Source organism: Balaenoptera acutorostrata, chromosome 20, assembly GCF_949987535.1.
Source record: "Balaenoptera acutorostrata chromosome 20, mBalAcu1.1, whole genome shotgun sequence".
Taxonomy (NCBI): Eukaryota; Metazoa; Chordata; class Mammalia; order Artiodactyla; family Balaenopteridae; genus Balaenoptera; species Balaenoptera acutorostrata.
In genome coordinates, this window is record NC_080083.1 from 459,443 (window position 1) to 472,768 (window position 13,326).

Below are 13,326 nucleotides of genomic sequence, written 5' to 3' on the forward strand. Positions count from 1 at the left end.
GATCTAGTTCCCTGACCAAGGATGGAACCTGGGCCCCCTGCATTGGGAGTGCAGAGTCCTATCCACTACGCCACCAGGGAAGTCTCTAAGGGCACATTCTTGAAACCGAATCATATTTGCAACAGTAAAACTAAAATACTCATGACATTTAATATTAATAGAGGTGAATCACATATAATTTGTAATTCCTATTTCTGAGTTTACTTTTTATTAAACGGATACACCTTTCTTTAACATATCCATAACGTGCCTTACTTCACCTGTGTTTTATTCTGAGAATGATCTTATTAGATTCTCCTATAAAAGTTTGTTTGGGTTAATTAATTAGTTAATTAACATTTGAGAACCTGCATATAACTAGTACTACTCTGGGCACTGGGCGATACTGACGTTAATAAAACACAAAAATCTTTACCGTCATGGAGTTTTCATGCTACGTTGGAAACAGGGAAGTCCCTGGTGGTCCAGTGGTTAAGACTCCTCCCTCCATATGCAAGGGACCCGGGTTCCATCCTTCGTCAGGGGACTGGAGCCCACATGCATGCCCCAACTGAGTCCGCATGCCAACTAAAGATCACGCACAGGGCAACGAAGATCCCACGTGCCGCAACTAAGACCCGGTGTAGCCAAATAAATAAACAAATATTAAAAGAACAAGTAAATAAATTCTTTGGGTAAGGAGATGAAGGGTTTAGGGGGCTCGTGAGGTCCAGTAGGGTGGAGAAGGCCTCGCTGGGCAGGCGGCGTCTGATAAAGCCACGGGCTGGGGGCGGGCCGGCTCCAGGCGGAGGGGCTGCAGGCACCAAGGCCCTAGGCCAGCGTCCCGACCACAGAAGCTTCACCCCACATCCCTCCCGCCGGGCCCTGAGCTCTAACTGCCGCGACAGCATCTATAAATCTCCGTCTTTTCGGTGCGGAGGTGGGCCGGCGCGGGGCGCAGTGAGCAGCCCCCGAGAAGCCGGCACCTGTCCTCACGGACCTCCCGCACCTGCGGGGTCCGCCGGCAGGTGCACAGACCAGCAGGTGCACAGACCGCCCGGAGGACGCGGGACTCGAGCTCCTGGAGCCGTGAATGTGCGGCTCGCGAGCTGGACGGCGACGCGTCGGCGAAACCTGATCGAGCGCGCGAGTCCGTGGTTCCCTGCTTCCCATCGGGAAGTCCATATTCGTGAGCGGCCTGACCGGATTCACTGGACTGCAACCCGGTGCGGCCCAGCGACCGCCCCCGCGACCGCCCCCCCCTCCCCCCACCGCACCGCCAGCTCCGCCCCTGCGGCAGCGCCCGCCGGCGCAAACAGGACCCGTCCCGCCTCGCCTCCTCGGAGGGCGGGACGTCACGCGGCCGCCGCTGACCAATGGCGGGGGCGAAGGGGCGGAGCCTCACCAGCTCCACCCATCGCCAGCCCAAGCCCATGGGGGAGGGGCCGCCGGCGGCTGGCGCATGCGCGGTGCGCCCCGGCGGCGATGACGTAGCCCCATTGCGGCCTCGGCTACCCGCGAGCGCAGCGCGGGCGGCGCCCGCCACTCCGGTCGCGCGGCTCCGCTTTGTCCCGGGCCTGTCCCTTGGCCGTGCCGCCCGCAGCCCCGCGTCGCGCTGGCGTCGTCCTCGTCTCCGCCGGCGCCCCGGCGCGAGCCGGACGGCGAGGCCATGGACGCGGAGCTGGTGGTGACGCCTCCGGGCTGTGCGCACCTGGGCAGCTTCAAGGTGGACAACTGGAAGCAGAACCTGCGCGCCATTTACCAGTGCTTCGTGTGGAGCGGCTCGGCGGAGGCCCGCAAGCGCAAGGTGCGCCCCGTGCAGCGCGGCCCTGCGTGGTGGTGGGGGGAGGGGGGGCTCGCGCTCTGCCGTCCCCTCCCCCACCTCCTGCACGCCGGGCGGGGGCGGGGTGGGCGCGGGCGTGCGTGCGGGGGGGCGGTCTCTCCCGGGGCTGCCGGGTAGGAGGGGGAGGGTCCCCGACGCTGCAGCGCGGGGCGTGTCTTAGAGACCCTCCGGGCGGGGTGGGGCCGGGGATGGAGGCGCTGAGAGGGCGAGGACGCAGCTGCCTAGGACGCGGCCTGTGCCGCCCACGCTGTGCAAAGCCTCCGCTGCCCTGGCTGGTGCCTGGGGGTTGCTGGGTCGGAGGCGCGGGGTCACCGGGATGCGGGTACAGCCGCCGAGCGCCCAGAGTTCGCAGGGACGCCCGCCCCGCCCTCTGAGTGCGGGGCGCCCCCGGGCCCAGGTTCCGCAGGGACGCGCGCCCCCCATTTCAGCGCGGAGCACCCCCGGGCCCAGGGTCCGCAGGGACGCGCGCCCCCCATTTCAGCGCGTGGCACCCCCGGGCCCAGGGTCCGCAGGGACGTTCCGGGACGCGCCAGCTCTTCCCAGGTGTGCACGGGCGCAGGTGCAGAGCGCCGCGAGTCCTAGAAACCAGCCGGCTCTGCCGCTTAGAGTCGCGTGTTTCCCGGCACGCCGGGGATTGGCGGGGTCCCCTGTGGCTGCGCAGGAGCGGGTTTTATTAAAGGAAGGACCGTCTAAAGGCAGGTGGGACTGGGGCGCCTCCCTGAGGTACTGAGGAAACGGTACACAGTGTCCTGTTTTTCGGGCGTAGGTATCATCTAAGCGGTTAGGCTTATTAGTGAGTGGGAAATCAGAAAATGACATTATTTCTTTATCTTAACCTGAAGAAGCTGTTTTTACCGTGCAGCGCGATTTTGCAGTTCGCAGCCTGAGGGCAGGCGCTGTTAGGCAGTGTCCACCTTGAGTAGCATTTTTTTATGGGAAAACTAACATCTGCTGAGCATGTAGAGAATGTTAAGCACTAGTTTTCTTTATTTTTATCAAAATTGGTGTTGGGAAGCATTGCCTGTTAGGATGAACTGAAGTCGGAGATGAAATAGAATTCTACGAGGATGGGAGTGAGATTCTTGCTGGTGGAATTGTGTGTCTTTAAAATGAAATCGCCTGGTTGATACTGTTTTTCAGGTGATAATCGTATTACTGCTCCACGTTGTTTGTTGGTCAGTATGCATGTGACCCATCTCCACATTGGGTTGAGGACGGAGCCCCTGCCCTTTTACTTTTTCCCTCCTTGTCGCCCCCCACCCCTGTAATTGTTAACTTGAGTCAAGTTTAACCCATCATTAACTTTGCTGAATTTCCTGAGGAAAGGATCACTTTTTTTTTTTCTTTTTTGCTTATATGTGGCTTGGATTAATCTTCAAATGTCAGTTGCTTAGTTTGAAAGCTGTTGAACCATGTTTCTATTACTCACTAGTAAGAACTTGAGCTATAGACAGACAAGAAGTGGTGTGAGAACCTGTTTTAGAACTCGGGTCTGTCAGGCTGCAGTGCTTTATGGTCGTATCCCAGCAGTGAACCCTTATGTCCTCCATCTGTCATTCCCTGAATGTTGGGGGGTCCTGTGCATTTCTACAACCCTAGTGGCCCAGCCAAAGAGGATTTGGTTTGAGGAATGGTGAACAGTGAGTAATGCACGTTTGGCAGTTTGCACAGGTTTCTCAGCAGATGTGCAGGCTTAGTAGTTAGGTTTTTTTGTTGTTTTTTTTTTAATAAATTTATTTTATTTTTGGCTGCGTTGGGTCTTCGCTCCTGCACATGGGCTTTCTCTAGTTGTGGCGAGCGTGGGCTACTCTTCGTTGCGGTGCATGGACTTCTCATTGAGGCGGGTTCTCTTGTTGTGGAGCACAGGCTCTAGGCGCACAGGCTTCAGTAGTTGTGGCACACGGGCTCAGTAGTTGTGGCTCACGGGCTCTAGGGTGCAGGCTCAGTAGTTGTGGCACACAGGCTTAGCTGCTCCGTGGCATGTGGGATCTTCCTGGAGCAGGGCTCAAACCCATGTCCCCTGCATTGGCAGGCAGATTCTTAACCACTGCGCCACCAGGGAAGCCCAGTAGTTTGGTTTTAACACCAGGAAGTTGTCTATGAAATAATTCAACCTAAGTTAAACTTCTTTGAGGTTGCTCAAAGAAGCTGCAGTGAGGTCTCAGCTACAGTGAAATTACAGGGGTTAAAACTCTGTCTCCTCTAAGTAGAGGTGGGTTATGATTTTTATATCCAAACTTTGATTTTTCTTTTGGTGGACAGAGTGAGAAGAGCGTGATCAGATTTGATAATTTTCTGAATGGAAAAATGTTCCCCGATTGAGGACTCAGAGCTACTGGATGTCTCTGGCATGTGTCTTACCACTTGAGGGTTTGTGTGTGAAAATGGAAACGGGAAATGAAGACATCAGGAATTTTCAGTTCTTCTGGTTTTTATAACTTAACCCAGTCTGTGTTCTGTTTTGAATATAAAGACACTTTGAGGGACAGGTAACGTTGTTTTAAATAATCCCTTCTGTCTTCTTGAACGGTTTCTGTGATTCTAAAATTTTCCAGCAGCTTGTCCTCAAAAATACAGAGCACTTCTTGTAGCCGTGGTAAATATTTTTACCAAAGTACGTCACCACAAAGTGCAGAAGCATTGGCACTTTTGGACCATTACTGATTTTGCTTTAATTTGGACAGTAATCTGGAGGACAGGAAACCATCTTGAAGATTTCTTGGGACAAAATTTGGGGACTAAGGCAACCCTTTGGGTAGAAAATCTACGAGAGGTTTTTTGTTTGAGAAAAGGGGCTGGAGAGAAGGAACTGTTTCTAGATGCTCTCAGGCACAGAAGTCAGACCTTGCTTGCTCCAGCATTTTTTCTGTTTCTACATTTGTGGGCTTAATGCTACTATTTAAAGAACTATGGACCGGACACCCTTTGGAAGAAAGTGGGCTGATTCCATATTTTTTTAGATCTCCCATTTTCTCTTCAGTCCAGAGTCAACTAGCTCTTTTTTTCTTTTTTATTGAAATATAGTTGATTTACAATGCTGTGCCAATCTCTGCTTTTTTTTAAATATTTTTTTCCATTACGGTTTATCCCAGGAGATTGGATATAGTTCCCTGTGCTCTACAGTAGGACCTTGTTGTTTATCCATTCTGTGTGTAATAGTTTGCATCTACCAACCCCAAACTCCCAGTCCATCCCTCTCCCTCCGCCCCTCGGCAACCACAAGTCTGTCCTCTGTGTCTGTGAGTCTGTTTGTGTTTTGTAGATAGGTTCATTTGTGCCATATTTTAGATTCCACGTATAAGTGATGTCATATGGTATTTGTCTTTTTCTGACTTCACTTAGTATGATAATCTCTAGGTCATCCGTGTTGATGCAAATGACATTATTTCGTTCTTTTTTTGTGGCTGAGTAGTATTCCATTGTATATACGTACCACATTTTCTTTATCGGTTCATCTGTTGATGGACATTTAGGTTGTTTCCATGCCTTGGCTATTGTGAATAGTGCTGCTGCTGTGAACATACCGGTGCATGTATCTTTTTAAATTATAGTTTTGTCTGGGTATAGCCCAGGAGTGGGATTGCTAGATGGTATGGTAATTCTATCTTTAATTTTCTAAGGAACCATCATACTGTTTTCCACAGTGGCTGCACCAACTTACATTCCCACCGGCAGTGTAAGAGGGTTCCCTCTGCTCCACATCCTTTCCAGAATTTGTTATTTGTTTTTTTTTTGTTTTTTGTTCATTTGGCTGCACTGGATCTTAGTTGTGGCACGTGAACTCTTAGTTGCGGCACGTGAACTCTTAGTTGCGGCATGTGGGATCTAGTTCCCTGACCAGGGATCGAACCCGGGCCCCCTGCACTGCGAGCGTGGAGTCTTAGCCACCGGACCACCAGGGAAGTCCCCAGCATTTATTATTTGTAGAGGTTTCTTTAAAAATATTTAATTTATTTTTTTGGCTGTGTCAGGTCTTCGTTGCGGCACGCGGGCTTCTCTCTCTAGTGGCGGGGGCTCCAGGGTGTGTAGGCTCTGTAGTTTGCAGCCCACGGGCTCTCGTTGAGGAGCGCGAGCTCAGTAGTTGTGGCGCGGGCTTAGTTGTCCCACGGCACGTGGAATCTTAGTTCCCTGACCAGGGATCGAACCCGCATGGATTCTTTGCCACTGGACCACCAGGGAGTCCCCTTGTAGAGTTTTTAATGATGGTCGTACCGACTGGTTTGAGGTGGTACCTCACTGTAGTTTTGATTTGTGTGTCTCCGGCAGTGATGTTGAGCATCTTTTCACGTGCCTCCTGGCCATCTGTATGTCTTCTTTGGAGAGACGTCTATTAAGGTCTTCTGCCCAGTTTTTGATTGGGTTGGTTGTTTTTTTTGTTGTGGAGTCAAAGCCAACTAACTCTTAACCCCAGGTTTCTGTCTTGAGGAATTGAAATCATAATTTTTAAAGACTATTTGAATATAGTAGGTGTCAAATAGCAAGATACTAAATACCTGCCTTAAAATTTACAGTATTTGTAGATGTCCAATGACAGTTTCTACACATAAGATAATTGTAGCCTAAACATACATGAAGGAATGTGTAAATAATTCTAGATGCTGAGATGTTGGTTTTACTGAGAAAGATTAAAATTCATGAATCCACATAGTTTTAAAAAGTAATTACAGAAGTGATGATATGAATATGTTCTCAGTGTTTAAAAAGAGAACAGTTCAGGACTTCCCTGGCGGTCCAGTGGTTAAGACCCCGCACTGCCAACGCAGGGGGCACGTGTTCCATTCCTGGTCGGGGAAGATCCTGCATGCCGTGTGGTACGGCCAAAAAAAAAAAAAGAAAAGGAGCACTTCAAAGGCATATACAGCAAAGTTACACATTTTTGTTTTTGTAAATATACATGCTGTGTGTACTGTTTCCTTTTTTCATTTGTTCCCTACGCATACAGATCTCACTCTTTTGAACTGTGCAATTAATATTCCATTGGATGGAAATGGCATTATGTATTTTGCTCTCCCCCATCCCCCAGGCTTTCAGTTTGGAGGATTTACTAAGAATTTGTAAATCTTAAGCCTGGTAATCAGTTTTAAGAAGGAATAATCTTGGGCAAGACCCTTTTAACTGCATGAGTTTTGGTTTGCTGAGGGATTGAAATGTGATTTGTCTACTTGATACAAACCTGAGATGCATTTAAAAAGTGCAGTTTTATGTAAGGGAAACAGTAGAGAAATTTTTTAAAAAAGTGTAAAATGTAAAAAGTCTAAGATAACATACTTTCATAGAGTACAAGTGGAATGCCCTAACTTTCATTTTGTATTTTTACGAAGGGACAGTATAGCTTGTCAGCCTATGAACACTTGCCTAAGAGGAGGGAAGCTTTTGTAGTCAGTATTTCATTTTATTTTATTTTCAATTTATTTTATTGAAGTCTAGTTGATTTACAATGTGTTAATTTCTGCTGTACAACAAAGTTACATTCACACATGTATACATTCTTTTTCATATTTTTTTCATTATGGTTTAACACAGGATATTGAATACAGTTCCCTGTGCTGTACAGTAGGACCTTGTTGTGTATCTATCCTATATATGCTAGCTTGCATCTGCTAATCCCAGCTTCCCACTCCCTCCCCACCCCCCGCAACCACAAGTCTGTTCTCTATGTCTGTGAGTCTGTATTGTAGATAAGTTCACTGTGGTATTTTAGATTCCGTATATAAGTGATATCATGTACTTTCTGTTTCTGGGTAGTCAGTATTTTAGAGGCATGGTTCAAGCCTTTGGTTGTGGTGTGGAAGGGGAGGTCATTTCAGGTGGAAAATGGTCTTATTTATCTTGAGTCAGTGTTACTTTACTACGTGTTTTAGAAGAAGATTTATTCTAGGGTTCTTACTGGTCGTCTTTTTTTATCAATGTTGCTTCAATTCTAGAGTCTGAGATCCGTCTCCTGAGATCCGAATGAATCTCTTATGTTTGAACTTTTTAGTAGAAATGATCTTTGGAGAGTAACAATTCAGCTGTCACTGGCTTAGACAAAATACCTGAAGTGACAGGACACAGCGTCTGGTAGGTGGTAGACCGAGAGCTGTGTAATGTCCAGCGTTACTGGCTCCACCAGTGGCTAAATTAGTATTTTTTGACTCTGCCAGGCACTTACGTGATGGTGATGAGAATACTGCAGAGAGCTGTCTCCTGTCCGTCATTTTTCTTTTTTAGTTCATTTTTTAGATATGTCCATTTTTTTGTTTTGTTTTGTTTGTTTTTTTATGTCCATTTTTTAAAGTAAACTTTCTTCCTTTTCAAAACTTCTTGCTTTGCAGAATTGACTTTTGCTTTATCTATTGATGAATTGGATCTTTCCAATCATCACAACAAAGCATTGCAGCATTCATACTAAGCAGGGGACAGGCCATTCCAAGTAAAAGATCTAAAATGAAAACAGTTTTTCTTTTGAGGTAATTGTAGATTGACCAGCTGTTGTGAAAAATAGCAGAGAACCTTTAACTGGTTTCCCCTGATGGTAACATCTAGCGAAAGTAAATACACTGTTACAGCCACGAGTCAATATCGATACAGTCAGCCCATTTATTCCTATTTCCCCAGTTTTTACTTGTGCTCATCTGTGTGTGTATTTAGTTCTATGCAAATTAATAATAGTCGTTTTAGAGTTACAGAAAAGTTATCAAAAATAATACAGAGGGACTTCCCTGGTGGCGCAGTGGATAAGACTCTGCGCTCCCAATGCAGGGGGCCTGGGTTCAATCCCTGGTCAGGGAACTAGATCCCACATGCATGCCGCAACTGAGATTTCACATGCCACAACTAAGCAGCCTGCTGCCGCAACTAAAACCCCGCGCCAAAAAAAAAAAAATACAGAGAGGTCCTGTATCAACCCACCATCTCCTCGATTGTTAACTTTTTACATTTCTCTGGTATGTTTTGTTACAACTAATGGCCAAGCTTGATACATTATTATTAACTAAAGGTCATACTTTATTCAGATTTGATTAGTTTTTCCCTGATCTGTCCCAGAACCCTCTCTGGGATCCCACCTGAGATTTAGTCTGAGTCTCAGGCTCCTGTGCGTTGTGACAGTTTCTCAGACTTGCCTTGTTTTTGATGCCCTTAGCGGTTTTGAGGAGTGTTTGAGGAGTACTGCTCAGGTATTTTGTAGGATGTCCCTCGATTTGGGTTTGTCTGATGTGTCCCTCGTGGTTCCAGGTTTGAAGAGGAAGCCCAAGCCTTTATTTATTAAGGTCTGCACTTGGTGTGGCAGGTGCAGGTGAGAAGCATCTACCACCGCGAGCTTCACAGAACACCTCACGCCCTTGACCCCGCGCTTCAGCCGCTCAGCGCTCTCCCAGCCTTTCGTCCCTGGGTGGGGTCGCCTCGTGGCTGTACCGATGTGTCTCGGTCGCCTCACCCCTGGTCCACACACGGCATCTGCTGAAGAGCTGGGGGCTTTGCCGGGATCATTTCCCGGGTCTGGATTTGCTGGTTGCAGGCTTGGGGCACGAATTCATCTTTCGCTCTATTTCCTGCAAATTGGCAGCCGATTCAGAGGCTGCATCAGACCTGAGTTGAGCCCTCGGGCGAGATCTGAAGTAGTGCTGTGTCTTTCCTGAGGGACCTGCTGCCTTGAGTGCCCAGACCTGAGGAGGCAGGCGTCAAGCAGATGTTGAGAAGCTGAGGTTTCCAGAGACGGAGGTGACCGGCCTCACTGACGCCTGTTCTTGCCTCATCTTAACCCGGCAGCACCTGTAGCGGAGGGTGTGTCCGTCACTTTCATCGCCTGTCAGCAGTTCTGGGGAGGAAAGCGGGAGCAACAGGTTAAATGAGGTTCTAGGAGAATCCGACGGCTTCTTGTAGGCGCTTGTAATGGACAGTTGGGAGGTGATCGGAAATTTAAATTAAGAACAGCGGCTGAGGTGGTCGGTCCGGGCGGGGCGGGGTTGCTTCTGCCAGGTGTGCGCCCTTCGACCTTGGGCGACGCCACGTCTCTTGGGCTCACTTGTTTTTCATTTATGATAATCCTACTTTGTATTTACATAGCATTTTGCGTTTTATGAAGCAGCTCTCACGTAGTTTCGTTTTGGAACTCACGGTGCACTTCAGGTGGACTTGGCAGTTAAGTCTCCTGACCTGCACAAGGTCACTGATGAAATGCCAGGTCTGGGCCTTGAAATTAGGTCAGTCTGACTCTGAAGTTCGTGCTCCAGCTAAATTACTTGGGCTTGTTTTCCAGCGCGACCGAGGAATTCCCCAGTCTCAGCCGACACCAGCTGGGCGTCACACAAATCTGACTGTCTGACTCGCCGACCTGGAGTTGGCGGCCAGTCCTGTAGGTTGAGGGCTCAGTCCCGCGGGACGCGCCCACCTCAGACACCAGTCACAAGGCTGTGCTCCCCTCCTCGGGCTCACGAGGCTCAGGGAAACATTTACGTACGTCCACCCGTTTAGTATAAAGGTTATTACGAAGAGTACAGGTGAGCAGCTAGATGAAGAGGTCCGTAGGCTGGGGTCCGGGGGGTGCTGAGCAAAGGAGCTTCTGGCCCAGTGAAGTTGGGGTGCATCACCCCCCAGCACAGTGATGCATTCACCTGCCCAGAAGCTCTCTGAACCATCATTTAGGGTTTTTATGGAGGCTTCATTATATAGTCACGATTAATGGTGGCGCAGTGGTTAAGAATCCGCCTGCCAGTGCAGGAGACACGGGTTCAAGCCCTGGTCCGAGAAGATCCCACGTGCCGCAGAGCAACTAAGCCCGTGCGCCACAATTACTGAGCCTGCGCTCTAGAGCCCGCGAGCCACGAGTACTGAGCCCGTGGGCCGCAACTACTGAAACCTGCGTGCCTAGAGCCCGTGCTCCACAACAAGAGAAGCCACCGCAATGAGAAGCCCGCGCACCGCAATGAAGAGTACCCCCCGCTCGCCGCAACTAGAGAAAGCCCGCGCGCAGCAGCGAAGACCCAATGCAGCCAAAATAAATAAATAATTAATTAATTTAAAGAATAGGCAGTGATTAAATCGTTACACAGGTGTGATTGATTAAATCATAGGTTGTTGATGGAAGTTGGGGAATGGAGCTAACATCAAAAATGAAAAGATAACGTGAAAAAGAAATTCATATTAGTTTATAGGTATAGCAATTCTGTATTGGTAACAAAGAAGTAGCAGTGTGATTGCTTTATGGTAGTTGAGTGTAATCAAATTAATACAGTAGCCTAGCCGGTACACTAATGATCGAATCATTGTAAAATGTTTATGGTACACAGCATTGCAGTCATGTTCATAATACAGTATTGGAAACATTGTTAAATTAAAAAGTTACCCGTGATGATAGACCGATACGCAGTATCTCCGATTATGAGGAGAGGGGGAGCAAGGGGCGCATGCTGTATGGTAATTCTTTGAAAGCAAAGTTATAAAACAGTAAGAAATGGATACTTTATTTTATATTAAACATCCCTTACCTTATGCCTATGTGAGGATAGGCTATCCACTTCGCTACAAGTCTTGCATATAACGTTCTACACACATTTTTTGTATATTTATTGAAAATCCACATATAAGTGGACCCGTGCAGTTCAAGCTTGTGTTGTTCAAGGGTCAGCTGTACATTTATCTGGATTCATCAGTTTTTCCTTTTGGGGCTGTTAAGTTTGGTTAAGGCCGTGTTGGCCCGAGTTCTCTGTTGCAAAACATAACCTTTTCTCGTTTAATTAACAAAAGTAATATCTGGGGTGATACTTTGAAAATATCCAACACCCCAGTATACATACATATATGCATATGTATACACACGTGAATACTTTGATGTATTTTTTTCCTTTATTGAGGTGAAATTCACACAAAAATTAACCACTTTAAACTACCCAGTGAGTTCCCAGTGTTGTACAGTCACCAGCTGCCTCTGTGAAGCTTCAAACCGTTTCATCGGCTCCCCACTCTCCCTCCAGCCCCTGGCAACCTCTGATCTCTGTTCTCTCTCTGGATTTGCCTCTTCCGGACATTTCATATAAACGGAATCACACAGTATGTGACTTTTGGTGTCTGACTTTTCTCACTTAGCGTGTTTTGAAGGTTCATCCACGTTGTAGCGTGAATTAGTACTTTGTTTTTTTTTTATGGCTGGGTAGTACTCCGTTGTGTGGGTACACCATATTTTGTGTATCCATTGATCCACTAACGGAGATTTAGGCTGTTTCCACCTTTTAACTATTGTGAATGACCCAGTATTTTTTCACCCCCATTTTTTATTTTTGCCTGAATCAGTTATTACTATGAGGATTATAAAATGAAGGCTTTGTAGTCTTGTCTTTTCTACTGCGGTAGGTGGATTCCTCCCATGAAGCAGACTGCGCAGCGTGTGTGTACAGTGTCAGTTTCAGAGTGGACTTGGGGGATTCTTTTTTTGTACAGTGTATAACCCATTCTTTCCGTTACTCATTTTTGTGCTCAGATAGGGCCAGAATTGCCCAGCGGGAGTTCCCAAGCTGTCTCCCCTCCCTCCTCATGCCCATCATGCTGGACTCACTGGCTTGCGGGAGCTGCCGCTCGTGGAAGCACCAGCCAAGCCGAGCGTTTCCGCCTGGGGCAGGTGGCGCGTGCTTGGTGTTTATGGAAAATAGGTTTGTGCTTGGGACTTGCCTGCCAGTGGAGCCCTAGTTATAAAATCTGATTCACGGCCTTAAAATGAGTCCTGAGCATGGGCTTTATTTATGTGAAAAAGGTTTAGTCAAATTGTGTGTGTGTGCGTTTATATCTGGGGCTTTCTTTTCCCTGATCTGTTTCAGGATGTGACCAATTTCTTTGTTTCTGGTTGTAGCCCATCTGCCTCTGTTTAATTTCTGTAGTTCTTTTTTTGTGCAGCTAAAATTCTTGAAGCCTTTTTTCTTTAGGCAGATTTTTCTTTTGTGAAGTTCTGCAAGAGAACAGGTGATACAGATATGCATTTAAAATTCAGGGCTTAATTTTGATCTGTTTTTAAAGCTTTTGTGTTTTAAGGGGAAAAAATGATGTGTTAAAATTATATACTTATCTTGATATGTCTGTATTTTCAGGGTAATGCTAGTCTTGAATTCTTTCTTGAATTATATAAACAATTGGATTTCTTGTTAAGTTCATAGAGGAATTTTAATAAAATCATGATCACACATTTAATATATCCTGAGTGATAAAAATAAGGAATACCTCTTAATCTTTTCTTTACATCTGTAGCTGTAGTGAGCAGTAAACAGATTCCAGGAATCTGTTCCTAGCAATATTTATATAAAAGAAAAATTTCAGGGGTACTGGGAAGCATCATTTGTTACACATCAAGTAACTATTATGTAATTTAAAAATTTCCCTGTGTTAAAAAATAAATAAATAAAAAATAAAAATTTCCTTGTGTTACTGAGAACAGTTAGAGTTAGTTAATTCCTTAGATTGGTCATTGGAAGAATAAATAGATGATACAACTGCTGTTCCTAGTACTGCAGCGTTTTAGACAGGTCTTTCCAGTGACC

The 13,326-nt window shown here is 47.1% G+C and overlaps 1 protein-coding gene across 1 annotated transcript in view; it reads left to right on the forward strand.

The window, feature by feature from the left end:
• The first annotated feature begins 1,462 nt into the window (after positions 1–1,462).
• The window catches only part of USP22 (ubiquitin specific peptidase 22), a 30,659-nt gene continuing 18,795 nt past the window's right edge, over positions 1,463–13,326 (forward strand). The window contains exon 1 of the mRNA XM_057536537.1: positions 1,463–1,786. Coding sequence (XP_057392520.1) covers positions 1,649–1,786 — 138 coding nt within the window. The 5' untranslated portion in view covers positions 1,463–1,648. The remainder of the gene's footprint in view (positions 1,787–13,326) is intronic.